Source organism: Anopheles maculipalpis, chromosome 2RL (genome assembly GCF_943734695.1).
Source record: "Anopheles maculipalpis chromosome 2RL, idAnoMacuDA_375_x, whole genome shotgun sequence".
NCBI lineage: Eukaryota > Metazoa > Arthropoda > Insecta > Diptera > Culicidae > Anopheles > Anopheles maculipalpis.
The window spans coordinates 74,608,828-74,631,481 of record NC_064871.1 but is presented as its reverse complement, the minus strand read 5'-3'; the positions used below and the strand labels follow the sequence as shown (position 1 = coordinate 74,631,481).

The 22,654-nt window shown below is 41.8% G+C and overlaps 2 protein-coding genes and 1 pseudogene across 2 annotated transcripts; 1 reads left to right on the top strand and 2 right to left on the bottom strand.

The window, feature by feature from the left end:
- Positions 1-570: 570 nt before the first annotated feature.
- LOC126556515 (probable cytochrome P450 6g2) lies at positions 571-2,510 on the top strand. The gene is made up of 7 exons (XM_050211778.1): positions 571-797; positions 864-1,194; positions 1,262-1,449; positions 1,516-1,652; positions 1,718-1,812; positions 1,875-2,158; positions 2,228-2,510. Exons 1-7 carry the CDS (start codon positions 571-573, stop codon positions 2,508-2,510), a joined length of 1,545 nt encoding a protein of 514 aa, XP_050067735.1.
- Positions 2,511-4,528: 2,018 nt separating this feature from the next.
- On the bottom strand, positions 4,529-6,420 carry LOC126567467 (pickpocket protein 28-like; annotated as a pseudogene).
- Positions 6,421-6,926: 506 nt separating this feature from the next.
- Positions 6,927-10,383, bottom strand: LOC126556076 (pickpocket protein 28-like). The gene is made up of 5 exons (XM_050211273.1): positions 10,262-10,383; positions 9,899-10,168; positions 9,374-9,812; positions 8,764-9,296; positions 6,927-7,158 (listed from the first exon to the last, which is right to left on the bottom strand). Exons 1-5 carry the CDS (start codon positions 10,381-10,383, stop codon positions 6,927-6,929), a joined length of 1,596 nt encoding a protein of 531 aa, XP_050067230.1.
- Positions 10,384-22,654: the final 12,271 nt, after the last annotated feature.

The window sequence follows — 22,654 nt, the reverse complement described above, 5'->3', positions numbered from 1 at the left end:
TAAAATAAAATCCCATGGTGTCAATTGCTCTGGTACTGCACGATGTTTACGAAGGCTAGTTGAATGCTTCAACAGTTTACGTCAGTTTACGGCTGCCATTTGTAAGAGTTTTAATTAAAAGATTTCAAAGTTTGATGGATTCTACTCTTTTATTAATAGTTTTAAGAGAATATTATCATTTCTTGCAACTTGTTTTTTTAGTTTGAGCTGGTTTTGAAAAAGAAAATAGCACTTAAAAATCGCATCATGGCTATACCTAATGTTGTACGCAACTTACACGCAAACTCGTGTACTGCCCACGTGCTTTTTTTTCAAACATAAACAAACGGCCTCGATAACGTTATAATTCGTCTCGTGGCTTTGCTTTACAATTTTCTTATCAATAGTTGCAATTCATCGATTACGTAAAGATAATTTGATATTCGAATTAAGAGCGTTATCGTTTGTTTTATTTTTATCACACTGCATATTTTAACCTTCCACAGTATCTTATCGTTTCTGCGATATGTAGCTGCAACGCCGGTCGGGTGCGAATCAGGTTTTCAGTTTCCGTTTAAGCACCGTAGCAAGATGTTGGTTTCTGGTTTTCTCCTAGCAGGGCTGTTTTACCACAATCCGCTACTGGCGGTGCCCTTGTTTGGGCTTGTGTGGCTTCTCTACTGGTTGGTAAAGCATAACTACAAGTTTTGGGAAATAGATGGTGTGCCACATCCGAAACCGTCCCTCTTTACGGGAAACTTGGGCCCTACACTTACGCTGAAGAAACATATCTGCGAGCTGGCAAGCGATTGGTATAAGTAAGTGCAATTTGTTTTATTTCCTATCCAAAATAGTAACATGGTTTTGATGGTTTTTTTTTTCAGTGCCTTTCCAGACAAGCCATTTGTTGGATACTTTAAAATTTTCACACCCGCCATAATGGTGAGAGACCCGGTGCTAGTGAAGAACATACTGACACGCGATTTTGAGTGCTTTGCGAACAATGATTTCTTGCTGGACGTTACGCACGATCCACTGCTGGCGCACGAACCGTTCATGGTGTCGGGAGAGCGGTGGAAGCGATCCCGGAGTCTGCTGACGCCATCGTTCACCGGTGCAAAGATAAAGCAACTGTTCCCGGTCATGCAGTCGGTGTCCGATGCGTTTGTGGCATTTATCGGTCGTCATGTGGCGCGCGAATTCGAGGCTAAAGAGGTAAGCTGGGGCGGATAAACTTATCAGCTCGTTAGGATGTATCCTAATCTAGCTGTGGTGTTTGTAGGTGGCAGCACGCTTTACCACACAGAATGTGGTCGCCTGTACGTTCAGCATCGATGGCGATTGTTTCTCGGAACGGGAGAGCGAATTCCGGCGCATGGGAAGGCGTGTGTTTGAGACGTCCCACATGGCCACCGTGAAAACAATGATGGCCGTGTTTCTTCCTACGATTGCAAACTGGATTCCGGTACCGTGAGTAATTGGAGAAGAAAGTGGAGTCTTAAGCTAAGGATTGACATGTCTTCCTTCACATTGCAGCTTTCTGCTAAAGGAGGTGGACCAATGGATAAGATCCCTGGTAGCTAACCTCATCATCCAACGTTCGGCAACAGAACTAAAAGACTCCGAGCCGGAAGACTTCCTGCAGTCCTTCCTCAAAAGCAGAGACAAAAATAGTGAGTTTAACTTGCTCTGGATGTGAAGTTTTACACTTACAATTAAAACTTTTTTACTGTTTTAGATACAACTCAAACCGAAATCACTGCCCAAGCACTCACAGTTTTCCTCGAGGGTTTCGAAACATCGAGCGTGGTTTTAGGATTCGCCCTATACCGGGTACGTAGCACACTATCAACGTAATCACTTACGTACATTATTTCATTAGCGAATCTTTTCAGCTTGCTAAAAGTCCAGAGGTGCAGCAAAAGCTGCACGACGAAGTAAAGAAGCAAATCGACACCAACGAGGGCAACCTAGACTTTGATGTGCTGCTGCAAATGGAATATCTGGAGTGGGTAATGCTCGAAACGCTACGCATGCATCCACCTGCAGCGACGATGCATAAAGTCTGCACCAAGAAGTACATCATGCGCAAAGGGTTCCGGGACCAGCACGGGAACGATATGAGCATCTATGTACGCGAAGGGACACCAATCTTAATTCCCGTGCTGGCGATACATATGTGAGTGTGGCTTCTGATTTGCATACTCCACGAATGACTAAAACGCCTCACTTGCATTTCCCCATTTAGGGACCCGAAGTACTATCCAGAACCGCAAAAGTTCGATCCCGAACGTTTCAGCCCGGAGCGGAAAGTGACGCATTCCGGGGCAATCTTTCTACCGTTTGGTGAAGGGCCACGGATGTGTTTGGGAATGCGATTCGCGCAGGCACAGGTAAAGCTGGCGTTGGCGAAGCTGATACTAAACTACCGTGTTACGGTTGGTCCGAACGATAAACCGTTCGCCATTGATTCGCGATCCTTCGTTTACCAAGCCAGGGATGGGCTGCGAATTGTGTTTGAAAAGCGATAACGGATGCTGATTGCAAGGTAAGCTAGTCATTTGAGTAGTAGTTTTTACTGGCTAGTTGCTGTTTGTGTTGAGAATAAAAGTTTCTACGAAATAGTGTGAAGAATTACAAAAAGTCAGTCAATACTGAACCACCGAGCTCGTTTTCTCGGTTGATAACAGATGGTTTTGCCTGTTTTATGTCTTAAAAATCAATCGAAATAATTGATATTCAAACGAAATATAAGTTTAAAATTATCTAAACTTTTCCATTTATTTTCTTTAATAAAAAAATTGCAATCCTTTTTAACATCTTTCGCTTTTTGCTGTGTGCTATGAAATGGTTTGCCGGCCCTTGAGGACAAAGTGGTGAGTGTCGCTCGTAGGAGACATTGATCGGTCTCCTAGCGATGCGTGCAAGGATGAGAGGATGGTGGCTCTATCCTATCGACCGTGACAGCTGTTAGACGTGCTGCGTCTAGCGTATATTGTTTTAAACATGTTTTGTGTATAGTGTTCGGTTGTAAAAAATGTAATAGTTTTAACCGATTCAACATTTATACCCAGAATGCAGTTTTTATGGGCACTTGGAGCACGTTGTATAAGATCGAATTACCATTATACAATGATCGAACATCAATTTCTGCCAGCCATTTTGTAATGAGTGTGTTGATAATGAAATAATTAATTAACGAGGACAAGATCCCAAATTGTCAGTACTTTAACGACACAGATAAAAAGAATATTCATCTCTGCTTCTACTCGACGTATTTACCCAGCAGGATGTTGGGTGAAGTTAGTAGATGATACAACGCAGTTGGATAATCAGCTCTCACTAGCAAAAAGGATCGTCTAGTGGCATTATCTCGGTACGGCACGCGGCGTAGAGGAGCACAGCGAGCTCATTGGCTGGATCGAGTAAAGTCAAACTTGTCGGAGAAGGATGCAGCTGTGGATGGAGGACTGCAGTCATAGAACAAGTTTCCTAGAAATGGATTCGAGATCTCAGAAACAAATTAGGTCGTAAGATTTCATCGCTCTATTGAACATCCAATGCATCGACTAGTTTACATCCTGAAGGAAGTGCTGGTATTTTGCAGTTTCTGATACATAGAAGCTAGTACATCCATCAACTATGCGCAGATTTTGTTTGTGGTCTTCAGAAAAGAATTTGTTGCATTGCTATTTACTGCAAAATATTTGGCATAAAATTTGCTTAAAATCGAACAAATCCCCATACATGTTTTGGATAACAACCCGATGGAGATCGCTCATATTGTGAGTGGTGAAAAGGATGGAGATTAAACCCCGGTCCTGTCGTATGAAGACTGGTGCAGCTGTTGCTTCATCCGCGGACCACTCCAAGGACCAACGACAAAAATACGTCATCTTCTTGGCTTATCGGCCTCCTAAGGTCACGCCGGCCATCTAATGGCTTACTAGACTTGGTGATATCACGTAGTTGGATAATGGTGTGAAGACCGGCGCCGCCGTTAGAAAGCCTAAATTGAGATGCACTAATGATACTAGCCGATTGCAAGCAGTTGTAAGACCTCTAGTCTTCTAGTTGGTTCGATTGGAATTCTAACAATTTGGAAATCATTTCTTCTTCTTCTTATTCTTGGCTTAACGACCTCTAAGGTCATGCAGGCCATCGAAATGGCTTGCTAGACTGCCGATACCACGTAGTTCGTTAGTCAGAACTCACTACGGGTGAGCGGTCCGGATGGGATTTGAACCCCGGTCGTGCCGTTTGAAGACCGGTGCCGCTGTCGCCTACACCACCGGGTCGCCCAAAATGCATGGAAATCATTTACATTTACAATTATGCAACATTTGGTTTATGTGACAAAATACAAATAAATTTAAATAATTAAAACTGGATGTGTTGTAGATTGTTTAAGCTTTATCTATTTTTTATCGAAGGAAACATTAATGACTCGTCTATGAAAGATGTGTAGTATGCATCATATACTTGCCTGATGTGAGTTGGGGCCAAAGGCTTCAACTTGCAATAGTTTAAACTGAGCTCCTTAACATTTTTAATCGACTTTAGTTACAACGGCAAGTAATGAGTTGTGAATCTCGTTCGGCTTATGCTGCCCAGCAATTCGACTCTTTTTCCGTACCGAAAATGGTCTTATAGTGGTAAAATAAAATATCTCCAGCAGACTCAGTATGCTGACGCCCATAAAAAGTCCCAACAGTCCACCACAGTTGGCCAGAAAATCAACCCATCCATAAAGCTCCGATCGCTTCGAAGTGATGAAGTACGATTCTTTGAAGTAGATCGCAAGCGTTGTTATGAAGAATCTGCAAGGAAATGAACAAAATGAGTCCTCTGTTCTTGTATACGCTGTTAGTAACGCTTACTTGTCCATATTATATCTTTTTAGCTCGTTGCTTGCTCGCAAGAAGTTCTCCATATCGAGCGATGTCTGCGTTATTTCCACATCATAATGCACCGAGCTGCAACCCGGTAGACAGTTGCAGCTGGTAATTATGTCGATTATTTTTTCATCCAGTACATCCATCGGTGCTTGACGAAGTCCAAGTAACCATTTCGCTCGGAACATACAGTCCCATTCTGACAACTTACACACCTTCATGTCGTTCGAGCGTGGCATCGAAAAGCGTACGCATCCGCACAGCTCGAGCGTTAGGTTTGTCAAGCATTCTAGCTCACAATTTTGCTGATTGTAAATCTTGAAGAACCTCAGATGACGCTCGTGGTTGAAGAAGCACTGTCGCTTTTGCCAGCTATAATCGGCAGCGGACTGTGAAGTGGTGATCATTTGAGGTTTGAGCGCGATCGCAATCTCGTGGTTGAATGGTAGCCGTATGTTGCGCATCGACACCTGCGGATATTCGTCCGGATCGTGTATCATCAGTTTGTAGCCTTGCGAGAATCCCTACAAAAGATTGTTGGAATAAGGATAATGGATTCAACAGTGCTCGTCAAGACAAGCAGTACACACCGTGCAAAGATAGTCTGTATCCTCTTGGGCATGTTTGAGATACAGTGTAAGTCCAGCATGAAGTCCTGCACCTACAGCGTACAGGGGCGTTTCCACATCTTCAAATTCTGACTCATAATCAAAATAATTTTCCCACCTCTCTGTATAGTTGTACTGATTGTGAAGGGCACTTGGGCGAAATATTTCACTTTCAGGCATCATGTTAAAGGTATAGCAGATGCCCTCCTCCGTAATCGTTTCTGTCAAATATGGCGCACAGCTTGTGTACTGATTACCGTACATACAAACCACTAGAGCATCAGTTCGCTTAAGAGACAAATTTCTCATCACATTAACAACATCCTCTTCCGTGGCGTTCACGTGCCGGAGCCACCGATATCCGGAATGGAATATCATGTTGCACAGTTGGGATATGGCTTTCAGTTTTTCGATTCTTATAGAAACCAAGACAAAATGTTTCCTTAAATCCAATCCAAGTTTACCCTATCAACAGAAATGCTTACACATCATCACTCGGTGTGCTGTTGGAGTTGTAACGGACCGATTCCAGCAAACCGTTTAGCTCACCAGTGAAGTTAAGCTTTGCCATCGGTACCTTCGTCTCGGGGCAGATGGTAATGGCGGGAAATTGCACATCCCACACCGGTGTGGTTTTCTCGGAGAAGGTAACAATGATTGGGGCCTGGTTCCATTTCACGTACGTCTTGTAAATCATTATTCCGCAGCCGGCCATCGAGAGCAGAAAGGCCACTAGCCACCAGAATCTGCGTGAACCGGAAACGGAAGGATACGTTAAAGACGCTGCGGAGGAGCAACTCTACATGGAAAACGGAATGCATGATGCACCTTTCACAGGAAGTACGCTCATCTCGGTCGAAGTAACGCACACCGTGGATGGAACTGTTGGCACAGTACTCCTGGAACACTTCCGCCCGGACGGATTGACGGCCTTTCATCGGGACACGAGCACAAAACGCACACTTGCACTGGATAAATGCTGCCAGCAAACTAAACGGATTCGAATCGCATATAGACCGTCCATCCGTATCGACTCGCTGCGAGTCCGTTCTGCATTCGGTATCATGATGTCCTTCTACGTACCACGGGAATAGCCTTAACAGGTAGCAATTATTTTTGCAGCAGTAAACATGATATGGGAGATGTAGTCCCTTGCTAGTTGATGCGGGCTGATTTTTGCATAAAATTTGCATACAAACTATGAATAGGCAGCTTCAATATGAGCGAGTTTTTTTTTCTGCCATTTTTTTAACAAGTTATTAATTAAAGTGTGTCGCTAGAAATGGCCTTCGATTGTTTTTCTACCTTTACTGAAACCAACAAAAGTAGCTTGCATGACTTGGTCGTCTTTAACTAGACCATCCTAATCATGCACAGAGGATTTTATGAAGAAAGGGTAATTTTATAAGCAAACAGAAAACAACATTAGTATCAAGGACTTCGCTTAACAAATGTCATCGCTCGCCCCTGTGTCTGGTTTACGCTTTCTACAGGATAGTGGACGAACTGCAATGTAGTAGATTGCTTCCACTATGCTCAGTAAGCTAACACCAATAAACAATCCCAACAGTCCGCCACAGTTAGCCAAGAAGTCTACGAGCCCGTGCAGCTCGGATCGTTGAGCTGGTATGAAATGAGTGTCCTGATAGTACACCTGAAGCACTGAGTACACTGGGCTGAAAAGAAGAAAAAAAGCACAAGATTTTTTAAATTATAGTATGAAATTTAAAGTTTTTTTTAGTGCAATTGGTAACGGGTCGGCTAACAATTGTTTGGCCTGACAAATAGAACGCGCAAGTAAAACGAAATTTATATCAATTTGAGTTTGTGCCAACCTTGAAACGACTTCTGTCATCATTTAACAGCACTCAGACAATAACCTAGTGAGTTAGGGCTTTTTTTTTGTGAAGCAACTTGTGTGTGTTGATTAATTATGGAAAAGAAGGAATTCTCCGTGATGGTAAAGTATCTGAAAATGAACCACCAAGTATTGGTATTCTTAATTTAAACGAACGGTGAAATGAGCACACACACAAAGCGCGCGCCCAAAAGAGGTGATTACCGACAAAAACATAAAAGATATTCATAAAATTCATCAAACTCAACTCGAATATGAAGTTGATCGAGATAGCTGACATTTCATACGCGAGTATTTGCTCTGCTCTGTGCAAAATGGCTGCCGCACGAGCTCATATTTGGCCAAAAACAACAACGTGCTGATGATTCGGAGCTTTGTTTTTGTATCGGTTTTGTTACCATAGATGAGACTTGGCTTCACCACTGCAATCCGAAGACCAATAGATAGTCATCAAAGTTAATTGAGCACGATGAACCTGCTCCAAAAAAAATGGGGAACTCCGAGGAAAAACGCAACAATCAGCTGCCAAGGTTATGGCGTCAGTTTTTTGGCATTCGCAAGCAATAATCTTCATGGACTATTTTGAAAAAGGAAAGGACCATTAATAGCAATTACTACATCGAGGTTTTGAAGAGCGAGATCTCCAAAAACCGGTCACATTTAATGAAAACAATTTTTTTGTTTCATCAAGAAAACGCACCGTGCTAAAAAATGGTTAAAATTCATGGGCTACGTATTGCTTCGTCACCCAGCGTATTCGACAGATCTGGCCTCCAGCGACTATTTTCTTTTCTCAGATTTCAAAAGGATGCTCGCTGTGAAGCAATTTTCGTCGGATGAAGAGGTCAACGGCGAAACTGAGGCCTATTTATCAGCTCACCTGTTATTGAACCACTAGTTTTTGGAGCAGCGACCTTCTGCAAATCGATAGAAGGCCTGCCATTACAGACTTCCTTGATTGAGTCTACTCGTATCTGGATAGTCAGTCCTCCGATACCCGTACGCTTAGAATTTCGGGTATCTCCTCCAAATGTAATCATAAAGTTTTGCACATTTTTATTACACGTGTTTGTCTCACTATCTGGTGTGACTCTAAAATTATGAACTTTAGTGGACCACACAGATGCAATTAAATTGTCATTTAATAGCATTATCGACAAAAAAGTTCTTGAGCCTAATTTTTTCCCAGATGATAAGAAATGTTATAGCAATATCATCAGGACGTTTTTAATTTCTTATCGTTGATTTTGAATATGCTTCTAAAAATTAATAATTTTTGCCTAACAAATAGCACAAAATAAGTTGTTGTATGGTACTTCAGAAATTACCACAAATAATGGTTTAAGAATGCTAGCGTATGCTTGCTCGTTCTGCAAAGAACCTGCTAATATTTCAATACCCACAGTGTAATTAATTTACTCACATTTGTAGCCTTGCCTGCAGTTCCTGCTCCGTCTCGATTGAAGTACGTACTTCCCGTTCCTCCGTGTGCGAATCTTGAGTAATCTGCAGATCGAACCGTACCGAGGAACAGGCCGGCAAACAGTCGCACTGCTGCAGGTAATCCTCCGTACTGTTGCGATGCTGTTTGCGTATAAACAGCACCCCACGTGCAGTGGATGGACAGTGTGCTTCCTGCAATTTGCACACGCGCGTACCGTTAGTACGGGGCATAGAGTAATGCACGCAACCACAACGCTGCAGCGTGTAATTCGTTAAACACTCCAGCTCACAGTTGTCCTGGCTGTACTGCCGAAAGAAGCGTAGCGGATGTTCGTGTGTGAAGTAGCACTGGCGCTTCTGGGCGCTGTACTTTGCCAGCTCCGGTGAGGTCATCATAATGTTGGGCTTCAGTGCGACGGTAACCGTTTGCGAAACCGAAAGTCGTATGTTGCGCTTGGACAGGTCGGGATAGACGGTCGGTTCGTGGATGAGCACTTTGTAACCACGGCCACGCTGCACGGGGCAGAAGATTGGCGAAGCGGTTGAAGTTGAGGGGATACATTCTCGAGAATAGTTTCGATATTACTTACCACACAAGAGGTATCAATTTTGAGCGGATAATGGATTAGGTTGAATCCGATGGCAGCATCCAAACCGGAACCGGCAACTTTCAGTAGTTCATCCTGGGACTCACCATCCCCAACCGCTTCACTCGCGTCGTCCTCCCAGCGGTCCAAATATTTGTACTCGTTGTGCAGTACGTCCGGGTGAAACATTTGCTCCTGCGAGATCATGTTGAAGGAGTAGCAAATACCTTCGTTCGTAAGTGTCACCTGCATGTAGTCGGTGCACCGAGCGTCGCTGGTCGAACTGCACATGGTAAACACGCTCCGGCGGTCGAGCGAAACGTTCTTCAGAAAGTCCACCAACGCTATCGGCTCCGGCACGTGGTTGAAGTTAAACATGAAGTTATTCTCGTGCTTGTAAACACCCGGACAGTGATGGATGATGGCTTTCAGCTTGCCGATACTGATTTTTTGGTCGAAACACTATGATGATTAGTTTTGTTTTTTTTTGGTTGCGAGAATTAATTAATCGTATGCTAAAATACGTACTTTTCTTCTGTAACTGTAAGGTTCTTGTTTCTTCTCGTCTGGTACCACTCGCTTTGAAGGGTTTCAAAATCTTGCGTAAAATTGAACCTTGTGTTCAAGACCTTTATCTCCGGACAGATGGTAACGGCTGGGAAGGTCATATCCCAGACGGGTGTTGGCACCTCCGAGAGGGTCACGATGACGGGCGTGCGGTCCCATTTATTGTACGCCTGTTGTATCATTACACCACACCCGACAAGCGAGAGGATGAACACTCCCAACCAGGTTAGTCTACACAAGACAAAGAACGAAGTTACATAAAATCTTACAAAAAAGTAAATTAAATTTGCCCTTCTTTTGCCATTTTAGAGCTTCAAAATTTACTTGACACAAGCACTTCTTTGGTTGCCAACAAAAAACCGCACACCGTGAACCGAACTTTCTGAACAGTACTCTTCAAACAATGCACCAACAGGGATGGACTTCAGTTTGGCACGAATTGACATTTTGAGTCCGCAAAACACCGAGCACAGCTCACAGACAACTTTCGTCGCAAACTAACCGCCGGCAAAGGATGGAGAGTTAGTTTTAATACCCACAAGTTGAAGTTCGTGACTTGTGCGAGGTGTTTCTATCTGATTGAGGTGTGGCATATCAGCTGTTTTGCGATGGTTTTGCAAACCCCGGCGAGAAAGGTGGAATAAATTATTGATTTTTTTTGTCATATTAATAAACTGTGAACTTGTACAATAAGCGTAGAGTTATGGTCAAACAATTTGTTCCGTTTTATTGCACGCAATCTAAATTCCCTAGCTAAGCTCTTATGTTAGTTACTTATCTAACTAAAAGGATTAACTCTTTGATGGTCGCGCTTTAAATGACGGTTACTTCACCGGCATTTTTCTAAGTTCAAATCGTGTGGAACAGGCTTCTTTAACATTCCTATGTTTGGCTATTAGAAGAGTTAAAATTATTTTTCAAACTATCCTTTATCTCAAGGTCCTTCTTTTGCTCAGTTAATTTCCCAATTTCTCGACTCGCTCCCTATGTTGCAACCACTCCCTCATGATCCAGATCTCTCAGGAAAGGAGTTAGATTCGTGGTTCTTCCAGCATTTGTGTTAAGACGCCTAAATCTTTCGTTAAGTCGTTTAATACTTCACAATTTTAGGGCCTTACGATACTCGGAGGAGGAAACTTTGAGGATCGTTCTATAATATCCTGACTGATGACATAGACATTATTTGTTTGAGGTTCCCATATGCGACAGAAGCTTACCAAAGGATCGAGTATGCGGCACAAAACCTTACCTTATGCTTACAACGGGTTATGTATATATATGCGATCGCACCTTTGAAGTCGTCCAAAACATCACCTGTCTGGGCTCAAAAGTCATAACCGAAAGTAACAGATATGTTAAGATACGTGCAAAATTTTTGACTGCCAACCAGTCATATTACAATCTACAGAAGCATCTCCACTCAATGTATCCGTTGTCAGAGCTTAGATTTTATAAATTGTCCACCAATTATGGCATAACAAAAAGGTTCTTATACAACTAATTGGAAGAGAAGACATCACGTATTAAAAGAACATTCACAATTCACAAAGTCTCATACGAAAGCGAGACAGTCACATTGTAGTCAAACAGGTTTGACATTGTAGTCAAACTGGTGGTAGGTGTTGTTGAAGGCCAATAGAGCCCTCGGAATGGGATCGTTCGAGCCGTAGGAAATGGGCAGGATATACAGGGAAGGTCTGTCTCGAAGGCGACAGTTGGGGCGTAAAGGGAGATAGCTGAAAGAAGAGAAGGAACATCAGATATGGTAATGTCTTTCTTCAATGGGCTCAAGTCCAACAAGACGACAACGGACAGGATAGACAGGGAAACCAGATGATAACTAGCTAGGAAACGCCGAACAGCTAAGCAAATTTGCGTTGAACACTCTCCAGTCCAGGTTGAGCCTGGAGGAGACCAGACTACAGCTGAGTATTGCAAGGAAAGGTCGAACCCAACAACGGTACAGAGACTTCAGACAGAGGAGATCGCGGATTACGGACGATAGCTTAACAAACAGTGATTTTTTGGCTTTGCTGATAACATAATCGACGTTGATGTTAAAGGAGAGTGTCTAGATCCTTTACAGAAGATACCCGACGTATAACGTAACACTTGTCGGGATAAAGGACTAGGCCGTTCTTGCGAGTCTCAGTAGGCACATACACCCCTGAGACATGAAGTTTGTAAAAAAATACCAAACCCACTCAGCCACATTCGAGAGGAAGATGATCAGAAGATTTCTGTATAAAACATATCGAAATAAAATTTTAAATATTGTCACGCCCAACACAGCCTTCTGCAGAGCAATCTGCAGAAGATATTTAGCATGCTTACTGAACGTCATAGGAAAATGTTAGTAGCTTAGATTGTGACTATTTGAATAACATTGGAAACCCACAGTTTTATGTTTACGTCAAAGTTTTCTATTTCCTCTGCCATTTCCTTTGTTGTAACTATCCCATTGCGCTTGATTGCGCCTGGCTGCTGGAAGCGATTGCACCCATTACCTGACAGCCACGTTACAGATTGCACCGCCGACTTAGCGGAGTGATCTATTGCGGCACGTCGACATGAATTCTGTTCGAGTGTTCCCGCGGGGCATTACCGAAAATGGAGTGTTTAAATCTTAAACTGTGTAAAATGAATGAAGAAAAGCAAATGGCAGCGAACATGGCGCTCTCTATCATCCCCCCCCCCCCCCCCCCAAATACACACCTCGCACACGAAAACCTCAGTAACGAACTGAGAATATAAGTGAAATGAATTCTACCCCGGCTGACGTGAATGCGGGAGCTAATTGTGTTCAGGTAATTTATTGCCAATCTCACGGTTCCGTAGTTTTCTCCCCCTTCATTCGGCAGTGCTTTCATGCTACTCTTCCTGTTTTATTTTTCTTTTCCTATCTGGCTCCCCGCATAGTTCGCCAGGGTTTAAAAAGTGCTCCCCGGGAAAGGGTGAATGGGTTTTTGGAATGTAATATTGCATCCTTGGATCGTGCTGCTGGGGCTGCGCTTTGTAGGAAGCGAAATGTGCATCCTGTAAGCTACCGAACGGGCGATAAAGGTACTTCAATTTATGGGTTCGGTAGATTGAGTGCGCAACCGTTTGCAACAATTATTTTCTCCATCAGCAGAAATTAAAAATTATCGAACGTTCATGTGAGCCACATATAGACAGTGCTACTGCTATTTTATTGTTGACGAAAGGAGTATTTTATCTCCTAGAGAACGTTTTACGCTGGTTGGCTAAAAAGAGTTTTATCTGTGGAAATAGTAAGCTGAGGGATTTTTAGTTTAGGAGTTCTGTAGAAAACTCATATATTTTATATTTAATAAATGGTCACATTTTCTTCGACTTCCAACCATGATATCTTAATGTCAGTTAGTATTTTCACCCTTTTGTTGTTTAGTTTAATCCTATATTCCTTCCACGAAACAAAAACCTCGCCGAACACGTTTCTCCACAATTTATGCGCAATCAAATTGCTTTAGACACTACCAAAAACAGAACCCACCACAACAGCCTGCAATCAAAGAACCACAGCATCACACAAATTGTACGACGTGAGAATGCGCCAAAGATTTTGTAATTTAATAATATTCCCCTTCATGCCGGATCTAGCTGTCGGTAAAGTCATGCCTTCCTACCGGAAAGCAAAGTTTCCACTCTCTGAAAACAACACAATTTCTTTCTTTTTCCCATCGGAGATAATCTCGGCACCCGGATGTGGATGCAGCTGGAGGATGGTTCCCATTTTTCGGAATGTATGAAGGTGGGAGTGTATGTATGTGTGTGTGTGTTTCTGAGAAGAATAAAACTCACAGGAGCTTTGAACCATTTCCCAGGAAGGAAAATTCTTTCGCTAGAAAGGTGTACGCTCGGTACAATGGCTTCAGTAGTGTTGGATGTAGGCTCGGGGAAAAAGCGAAATGGAAGTTTTAGTTGGTTCAGAAAAGTTAGATGATTGCCGTATTTTGAATCTAAAATTAGTTCATAAGCGGCTGTGCATAGTGTGTGTTGATGTGTGTTGAATGGGCAAGTAAAGTTTATAGAAGTATTGAATTGGATTATCTTCGTAGTGTATATTTTGGCATTTGCTGTTGGTTTAGAGCTTTCATTTCAGACTCTACTTTTCCGAAATTGATTCATTGTTGTTTGGGATGCACAAAATGTAGGCTGTGAAGATATGTAACACATTTCCAAAATTTGAGCTTAACCGAGGGGAGAGGGGACGGTTTTTCTGCAAGACTAGTTGCGTCGAGCACCCTTTCCTTACCTCACTTGAAACGACTAATTTAAATCATTCTTTAGAATTTTTTTAATCAGTCTTACTCAGTACGCTCAACACTACTTACAAGACAAGCCATAAACTCTACGAGTGTGCACTGGAAGCTAATCTCCTATCCCATAACGATTCTACAAAAAAGGGATTCAAACAAAAATTTCTCAGAACCTTTTTAACAATGCATCTCTAAAAGCTCATATACATATGTACTTTCAGGGCTCCTCCTTAACCTAGCCATGGCGCTGCGATTAAGTGAGTGGACATAGGAATCTTTCCAACAATTAGTTGGAGTTTATGCGTGTTTATCGTAATCGATTACTACCTGTAATTGCAGGACTTTGGAGATTTACTGGCCCCTTACTGATCTTATAAAAGCGTGGATTGATCATTGTAGTCATCAAACGAACTCGTTTTGGTTGCTCCGACTGACAACGTTCAATTCAAACCCATCCATTACCGTTTCAAAACCAAAAATATACAGAATAGATATAGCAGGAAATTACTGCCACGTTAATTGAATATTTGATATATATTACCCGTTAGACGGCTAGGAGAGGTTTGGAAGTTGGGCCTCTTAAGAAGTCTGTATAAAATCTCCATTGCTTCTATATGAATATTATGTGTAAACAGTGGCAGATTTTAAAGTAAGCAGACTGAGCGGCCGCGGAGAGCCCCAAGGTAGGGTCCCCAAGCTTAGAACTCCCAAAGCACCAGCTCACCCCATTTGCAGATGTTGTAAGGGACCCCAACTGCTACAACGCTTAGGGCGTCAGAGAGGTTAAAGCCTCCGGGGAATGTTCTTGAACTTTCTTTTACCTTCACAAGTTCTGGAGCACGAGTATAGACAGCGCTTCAAATTTAATGTCTGGAGTCGAGTTGTAACCCATGTTTGCTTAAGCAGACTAAAGAGTAAAAGCTTAGAATGCATTTTTAAGCGGAGATAGTAGTCATCTGACTAGGTTATAGGGTGTGAATAGTCAATTTAATAAATAAACTAATTAAATAGATACACAGCGGGTTCGCTAGGAAGCACCGTTCGGCTGTTAAGGGCCACTATGTACGGGGTGCAGTGCAAGGAGAAAGTTTCGAGCATGCTGTCGGAATCGTTCGAATTTCACCGGGGTCTGAGGCAAGGTGACGAACTCTCCCGTTTGTTGTTCACTATCGCTCTTGAGGGTGTCACGCAAAGTGCGGGCTTCGATATCCCGGACATTGACATCATCGGATGGACATCTGCGGCGGTGTGCACCAAGCTGAGGCCTGCTTGCCGGAGACTGTAAATGTGATAGAACCCGACTCGGAAGTAGAGTATCAGTTGACGGCGACGATCTCGAGGTGGTAGAGGAGTTCTGCTACCTTGGTACGATCGTTACTTCGGACAACAGCGTAAGCAGCGCAATCTGAAGGCGCATTGTTCAGGGGAATCGATCCTACTACGGACTCCACAAACTCCTGCGACCCAGAGGACTCCAACAACGCACGAAATGCACGTTATACCGCACCTTGACATGTCCTGTAGTCCTTTACGGGTACGCACTCGCCATTTTCGAGCGGTGGGTGCTAAGGACTATCTTTGGCGGCGTGTGCGAGCTAGCTGAGCCTGACAAAGTCGGAAGGATATGCCGGCTGATGAGGATGAGGATGCCGGACTCATGCCCCACCAAGAAGGTGCTCGTCAGCGACCAGTTCGGCATGAGGCGTAGAGGAGCACAGCGAGCTCGTTGGCTGGATGAAGCGGAGTCAAACGAGTCGGATATCGGATGCAGCCGTGGATGGAGGACTACAGCCAGGGAACGAGTTTTCTGGAAACTTATTAGCGACCTGACCATGTCGATCCAAGCCATGCGACGTGCTCAATCCTGAGCAGGCCAAGAAGAAATTAAATAGATGCCAAAGTGCGGAAAAAGTAAAAGGGAAAAAATCTTCATCAGGACCACACATTTGTCTGTACAAAAATAAATAACATTTGAACGTAATTTACAGTACCATTCTCCTATGTATAAACATTATTATAATAAAATTTCATACATGCCTCACCTCATTAAGTCTGTAAGCCAAAACGATAGAATTATTTCTTCGGCACATCGACATCACCGTTTGTTACGATTTTGCAATGTAATCTAACCCATCAGCAGCAATGCGAAACAAACAAAACGCGAAAACTTTCCCTCCCAACGCTTTGGCCTTGCTTGCTGTATTCAATTAATAAATCTAATTTACGCCTCCAAACGTGCCGCTAAGCAACAAATCAAACTCCTCGCGCGTTACACGGCCGGCGCTATCAGATTTCTCTTTGTGAAGGATCGAAAGTTCGTTTTGTTTTACGGATGCCGATAATTATGTTTGCTTTTGATTAACGAACTTCATTTTACCGGCCCATGGAATTGTGCAACTTTGACGGTTCCGATCGCGGGATGTAAATACCACACGAATTTCGGCAACGCTGAGGCATCGGTTTGCATGGAAAATGTGGTCACTTTTAGGCGTAGTAAATGGAGCACCGATACCTCGGGTATGCTAGAACGGGTGTCGAGAAGTTTTCTCCGGCAATGCTAAGCTTCGTGCGGTGGGGCTGATGGTGTGACGGTTCCATAACGGAGTTGTGTGGTACGCTGCTTAATTAAGCAGATTGTGATTGATGGAAATGTTGTGGCTAATTGATGGAACGGGGCAGAGATTTGCGTGCTATTGATGGTAAAGATTGGATGGAAATGATTGGTACTATAGAGATGAGCAAAATGGAAAGCTTATTAGAATGTAAATTTTCGGAATTTCACTCTGTTTGCTGGAGGTATTAAATGCTCGAGCGTCATCCACGTTGGTTAGTTGTCTGAACGGGTAGGGAAGTTAGAAAGCGACAGATGGGCCAGCGAGGAACGAATGTAATTAATTAATGGTGTTTAAATTCTTTACAAATACATCCTGGTGTAATCAACAGAATTCTTCCAAATGGAGTCATAACAGATTTTTTGAAGCATGCTTCAGAACTAATATTGATAAAGTTTATGATTTTTCAATAATAAGAAATATGACCATGGTTAGGAATTTGATTTTTTATAACATTTTTTTCCAAGCTTCATTAAAAAATAGTCTCTTATGTTTTGTTCTATTAATCTTTCATAATATTTTGGTTGAAAAATAGCGTAATTAAGTCAGATCAGTCAGAAATCAGAATAATTTTTCAGTCAGTTAGTACAGTTAGTTAGTACACACCAAAATACACTGAGCTAATCTGCGCTGGTGTAGCTCAAATTAGCTGACACCACCAAATAAGCTGAGCTGAGCTTTCCAGCCTTCCAGCCATACAAATGTTTTCTCGAATGAAAGTCTCAAATTGTTAAGTCAGTTAAGTTATGTAGATCACCCAACGTCACTTTTATTTGTTTCAATTTGGATATGAAGCCTGATTCAGATGTCTGTAGAGCATATTTAAAATTAACCCATATTTAAAATTTCTGCTCAAAGTCACTTATGCTTAATATTCTTACTAGAGAAATTGAGATCTGAACTAGCATCGTTGACCTTCCTAGTGTATTTTATGAGGTTGCCTGATTGGTGTCAGACCAATTGGTCAATTGTAGACACTGATATCCTTTGTTGAAAGTGGATACCGATGCTCCAACTTGACTTGAGAGTTTTAACAGATTCCTTCAACTCGACGGCTTTCGAAACCTGAGGTAAGATTGGTTCGGGTATATGTGTGTAATAAAAAGATGACATGTGACAAGAACCGAAACAGAATGTGCTAGATGGATGACTGTCCAGGCAGTTTGACGATCATAGATGGTAATCCTTACTGGAACGTTGAAGACATCGAGGTTTTTCCTTGGCTAGGGTCACTCTCGATGCTCATCGGTGGATCAATCAGCCATGCAACTTTAAATATTCAGAAGAAATATCCCCTACAGGCAATTTGGACGTTTGAGTCCTTACCTTGGATAGGGGGACACTCAAAAATCTTCATCAACATCAAGAATTGAGCACCTAATCAAGCTTGTTCCAAGTCTCTTTCCTCAAACCTACCCTTCTCTGCCGACGCTCGAGAAATACCACGATTTCTACATGTGAAACTCGACCGCGACCAGTCAAAATCACTGATAGTTACCGAATAAATAATTTTTATGATCTGACTAACATTTTCATATTTCTTTGAGATTGCATGCTTGGCTTAATACATATTCGATTGGTTGTTTCTTACACCAGCTTTGAAAACCCACTTAACAGTACAAGTCAATAGTGCATCATGTTGTTTTGCCACTTCGAAGATTCAAATTGCTTAAACAAAATGATCGAAGCATCATTTTATTGCAGCCTTGTTACTCATAAAGCGGTCAACCTATTCACTTTATTTCTTGTATACTATATATTATCCTACATTTATATTGCGAGGAACACGTCTGTTAGTTATATATTATCACCTCTTTGTGAGTATTTTGCATTGAAACACACTGTTCATCGTTCCACAAACATCCAATCAAAATGACTGGTTAAGGTAGAATTGCCCATGACGTTAGATTAGGTTTTATTTTTTAAATACATAGAAATGAAAATCCTATTGAATGTGCAGAAGTCAAGCATCAATATTGACAGAATTTTTTAACTATGAAAAATAAATAAACTTGAATGGTATGGGACCAGCCAAAATGTCTGGTCCGGTAGTTCTAGTGTTAACCGGTTTTACAAAAATATTTATTAGTTTTAAAGTTGGATTACCAGACATTCGTTCCTTCTGTTAGTTGTGCGGACCTCTCAAAACGCTCCACCGTCTTAATCCTTTCTCCGTAATCTTTATCTAGTGCTTAAAACCTCATCGTCCAAATGTTTAATTATCGGTAACGAGTAAAACTTAAATTTAAGTTAGCATTTACTTGAAATCAATATCGATTATTACACCCTTATATCGGCTTTTGATTTATAATCAAGCAAAAATATTTTCACTCACTAAAAATCAACATTCAAACAAATTTATACGTGTTTGCCAGATTCGCAAACGTATCTTAAGTAAAACTTCATAAATTCTAATGGATTATGCCGAACCGAAAGCACCGAATATTCAAAAGTTTTATCTCCTGGTCAACAAGACCAGAAGCAACATTATTGTCAATATCAGCCGAAACTTTCATCGTTAAACTGGCGAATGAAAAAGTTCCGCACGAATTCATTAGGGTGCTAATCCGTTGAAGCGGACCCAACTTAAGCTGCTGTTTAGAAAAGCTAATCTGTTGTCTCATGTTTGTCCATACGGGAATGGGTTCCCATTCATCAGCATTAGCACTAAGGAACATGTTGAAAATGCTGAGCCAGCCTGTTAATCTCAGATACGCAACGTTTGTGAGGAACAGTTTTTAATAATCTTTGTGATGAAAAGGGGTAAAATGTTGGGCGGATTTAATGCGAGATGATGGGGAACAATTCACGATGGTACATGTACATGAAATTGATTTAACAATTTTGAAACGATTTTTAAAATGGTAGAATGTTATGATAGTTTCCTCCTAAGCCTGTGAGCACTATAGCAAGTCACGAACAATCGGAAAAAGAAAAAAAAAACTACCAGAAAGTTGAAATTGGTCCGGTTAGCATGGCAAACAATCTTTTCTTGTTCGAAAGAATGAAAAGCAAACGAACGTGTGTGCCTGACTGTTCAAATATTGACGACCACCTGGAACTGTGGATACAACCGGTGTCCATGAAGGGTTATGAAGATGCTAATATTTGCCCAGCGTGTAAGGTTACGAACTAGTTACGAAATCAAACAAACTCGTCAAGCAAGTAGTAGAATCAAGCAATCTAGACAGACTGGTACGACATTGGGGAACAAAGGAGACGAAAAAAATGCTTCTTTATCACATCAGCGCTAAATCTCACTGTCGGAAATCTTTCCAAAAAAAAGAAGCAAGTTTCACGGTTGTTTTATACGTGAAAATTACGATTGTGGATCGCTAAAAGATAAATGTCTTTATTCATCTCAACGGGAACCCTCACCGCACAGGGAAACTTTCCCGTTCGGCAAATAAATCTAAGTGCTGAGGCGAAACAAAAAACCCAACTCCAAATCATTAGCATAATCTCATCCTGAATCTGCCCATGCAAAGGGGTAAGTTTGGTGGGGTAAGTAATGATTCCTATTAATTAACAGCAGGAATAAAATTTATGCTCCTTTTTCTTCTTGATTGTTTTTTTTTTGCCTATTTGTCTGTGCTTTTGCAAATCACAAAAAGCTTAATTTTCACCTGTTTCTGTTCACATTTTGCTTCGGCCGTTTTAGCGATAATGTAGCATTGAGTGTGCGCAAATTATACGGAAGCCAATCGGGGTTAGCTAGTTGCTGGTTGGGCATAAGAACAGAAACACCAACCGATACAGATGGAACGTTAGTGCGTACAAATCAATATTAATTAATTAGCATAAACAAACCATTACTTGGCGGGGAAAGATTGGTGAGCTTGGAGCGCTAGTCATTGACACAAATAAAGGTAACAACCTTTATTTATAGAAACTTTCCTCAATGAAAGTTCTGAGTTATATCTTCAAAGAATTTCTTCAAATATCAGCTGTTTGTCGGGGATTTTGAACCATGTTTGGAGATGTTCTTGCTTGAGGCTTTGAAGGTTCTTATAAGAATGCAAGCAATAAAAAGTAGTTTTGTAATAAAATAAATTCTTCTGCCCAAAACTATTACAACCGTTTGTATAGTTAGAAGACCCTTGGAGACCCCAACACAACATAAAAATTGGGGCTCTAACCAGATCGAATCAGCTGAAGGGTTGTTGTGTTTTGAGATTGTTTAGAGACGATTGCATACCCGAACCGAGGACTTGAAGTGGAGTTGACTTCTTTTTATTACCGCAGATGTTTACTGCTAAGCTTTCCAAAATCTTGTTTTTTTTTATTTTGGCTTAGAGAGACTATGTGTTTTTCTACAGCATTCCTCTCTTTTCTGACTGATAAATTGTTTGTGATTCAGTTTGGTCTACATTTCGTTTATGATGCTGGTTGCTTTTAAAAATTTCAAAAGTTGTCTTTGGCATTTCGGATCATTTGATGGTATTTTGTTGATATGATGAGATGTTAAATAATCAGATCGTTTTTGTGTGCATCCGTAACAATCAATCAGCAAATACAGAACTGTAATCAAAATTCCACAATAACTGCAACGAGGGATAGTGTTTTTTCGGAGGAATCGGAGGAATGTAGATTGTGAGTGGAACCATTGTTAAGACCATGCTTCCCTAATATTTCTTTTGCTGAAGGTTATGAAGTTTCGTTCGGAAATTGGTGCATCTGGGATTATAGGATCGTCAAGTGCAGTTTTCGCTATCTTGTCGGCTATTTCATTACCTCTGATGCCAATGTGGCTTGATACCCAGCAAAAAGATACTTTTAATGATGCTGGTATTTCTTCAAGCCTTTGGATATGCGGCTTTCTTGACTTTCCTGCTTCCAAGGCTTTTAGCACGCTCAAGCTGTCCGTGAAGATAATATTTGGTTTAAAATCGTCAATTTCTGCTTCAGTAACAATCAATAGCGCAGAGGCCTCAGCAGAAAAGATTGACATATTGTCTGGAAGTTGGATTGAACGGTTGCTCGTTGATGAGTGGATAACACATCCATCGCTATTGCTTTTAACGGATCCATCGATGAACTGCCAAAAAACCTTCTGCCTTGTCCCTGATTATTAATATATTAATTGTCAAGTATGTTAGTATTTACATGATCAATGTGTGGATCTAGCGGTTAGTACAAACTCACAAACTAATCAACAACTTAAAAACTAGTCAAACTACTTTACAAAATAACTTATCATCTTAGATCACCAGTTGGTGAGTTGAGGTTGCTGCTGATGCTTGTAGCTGGTTGATGTTGTCGTCAAATGGTGCTGTGTTGGCTTCATCGTAGAGCTCAAGCAGTGTCCAGCGAGGAGCGTCCTGGATGAGTCGGAGGAATCTATCGCAGCTAGTTTGTACCTTTCGCAAATCCGCCTTTGCACAGGAACGTCAGACAGGAATGCCGTACTTTGCTGTGGGCAGGACGATTTGTTTGTAGATGGTTAGCTTGATTTTTCGATGGAGCTTGGAGCGTCTGTTGATGAGTGACTATAACTTCCTCAATAATATGAGTAAGCAGATGGATGTATCTTTTGTATGGTGATGGAACAACATTCGCTTGTCAATAGTGACTCCGATGTACCGAATCGTGGATAACCACGGCAACCGGATGCTGTGTTGGTGGATTGATGAGCAGGTTTGTCAGACGATGAGGGATGAGCATCGCCTGAATCTTGGTGTGGTTGATTTTAATTTTCCAGTCGGTAGCGTACTGTTGGATTATGAACAGCAAACGTTGGGCGCTGTTCCTCAACTCTGCAGGTGTTCTACCCTTAGTCGCGAACAGGCACATGTCGTCTGCGAACAGGAACACGTGTGTACCCG

Excerpts from the sequence above, each read along its gene's own strand:
- LOC126556515 (XM_050211778.1), top strand. The coding sequence starts at position 571 with ATGTTGGTTTCTGGTTTTCTCCTAGCAGGGCTGTTTTACCACAATCCG. Across the intron at positions 1,450-1,515 it reads GCAAACTGGATTCCGGTACC|CTTTCTGCTAAAGGAGGTGG; the intron begins GTGAGTAATTGG and ends TTCACATTGCAG. Across the intron at positions 1,653-1,717 it reads CAAAAGCAGAGACAAAAATA|ATACAACTCAAACCGAAATC; the intron begins GTGAGTTTAACT and ends TTACTGTTTTAG.
- LOC126556076 (XM_050211273.1), bottom strand. The coding sequence starts at position 10,383 with ATGTCAATTCGTGCCAAACTGAAGTCCATCCCTGTTGGTGCATTGTTT. Across the intron at positions 10,169-10,261 it reads CAAAGAAGTGCTTGTGTCAA|ACTAACCTGGTTGGGAGTGT; the intron begins GTAAATTTTGAA and ends TGTCTTGTGTAG. Across the intron at positions 7,159-8,763 it reads CTGCAGGCAAGGCTACAAAT|CCCAGTGTACTCAGTGCTTC; the intron begins GTGAGTAAATTA and ends TCTTCTTTTCAG.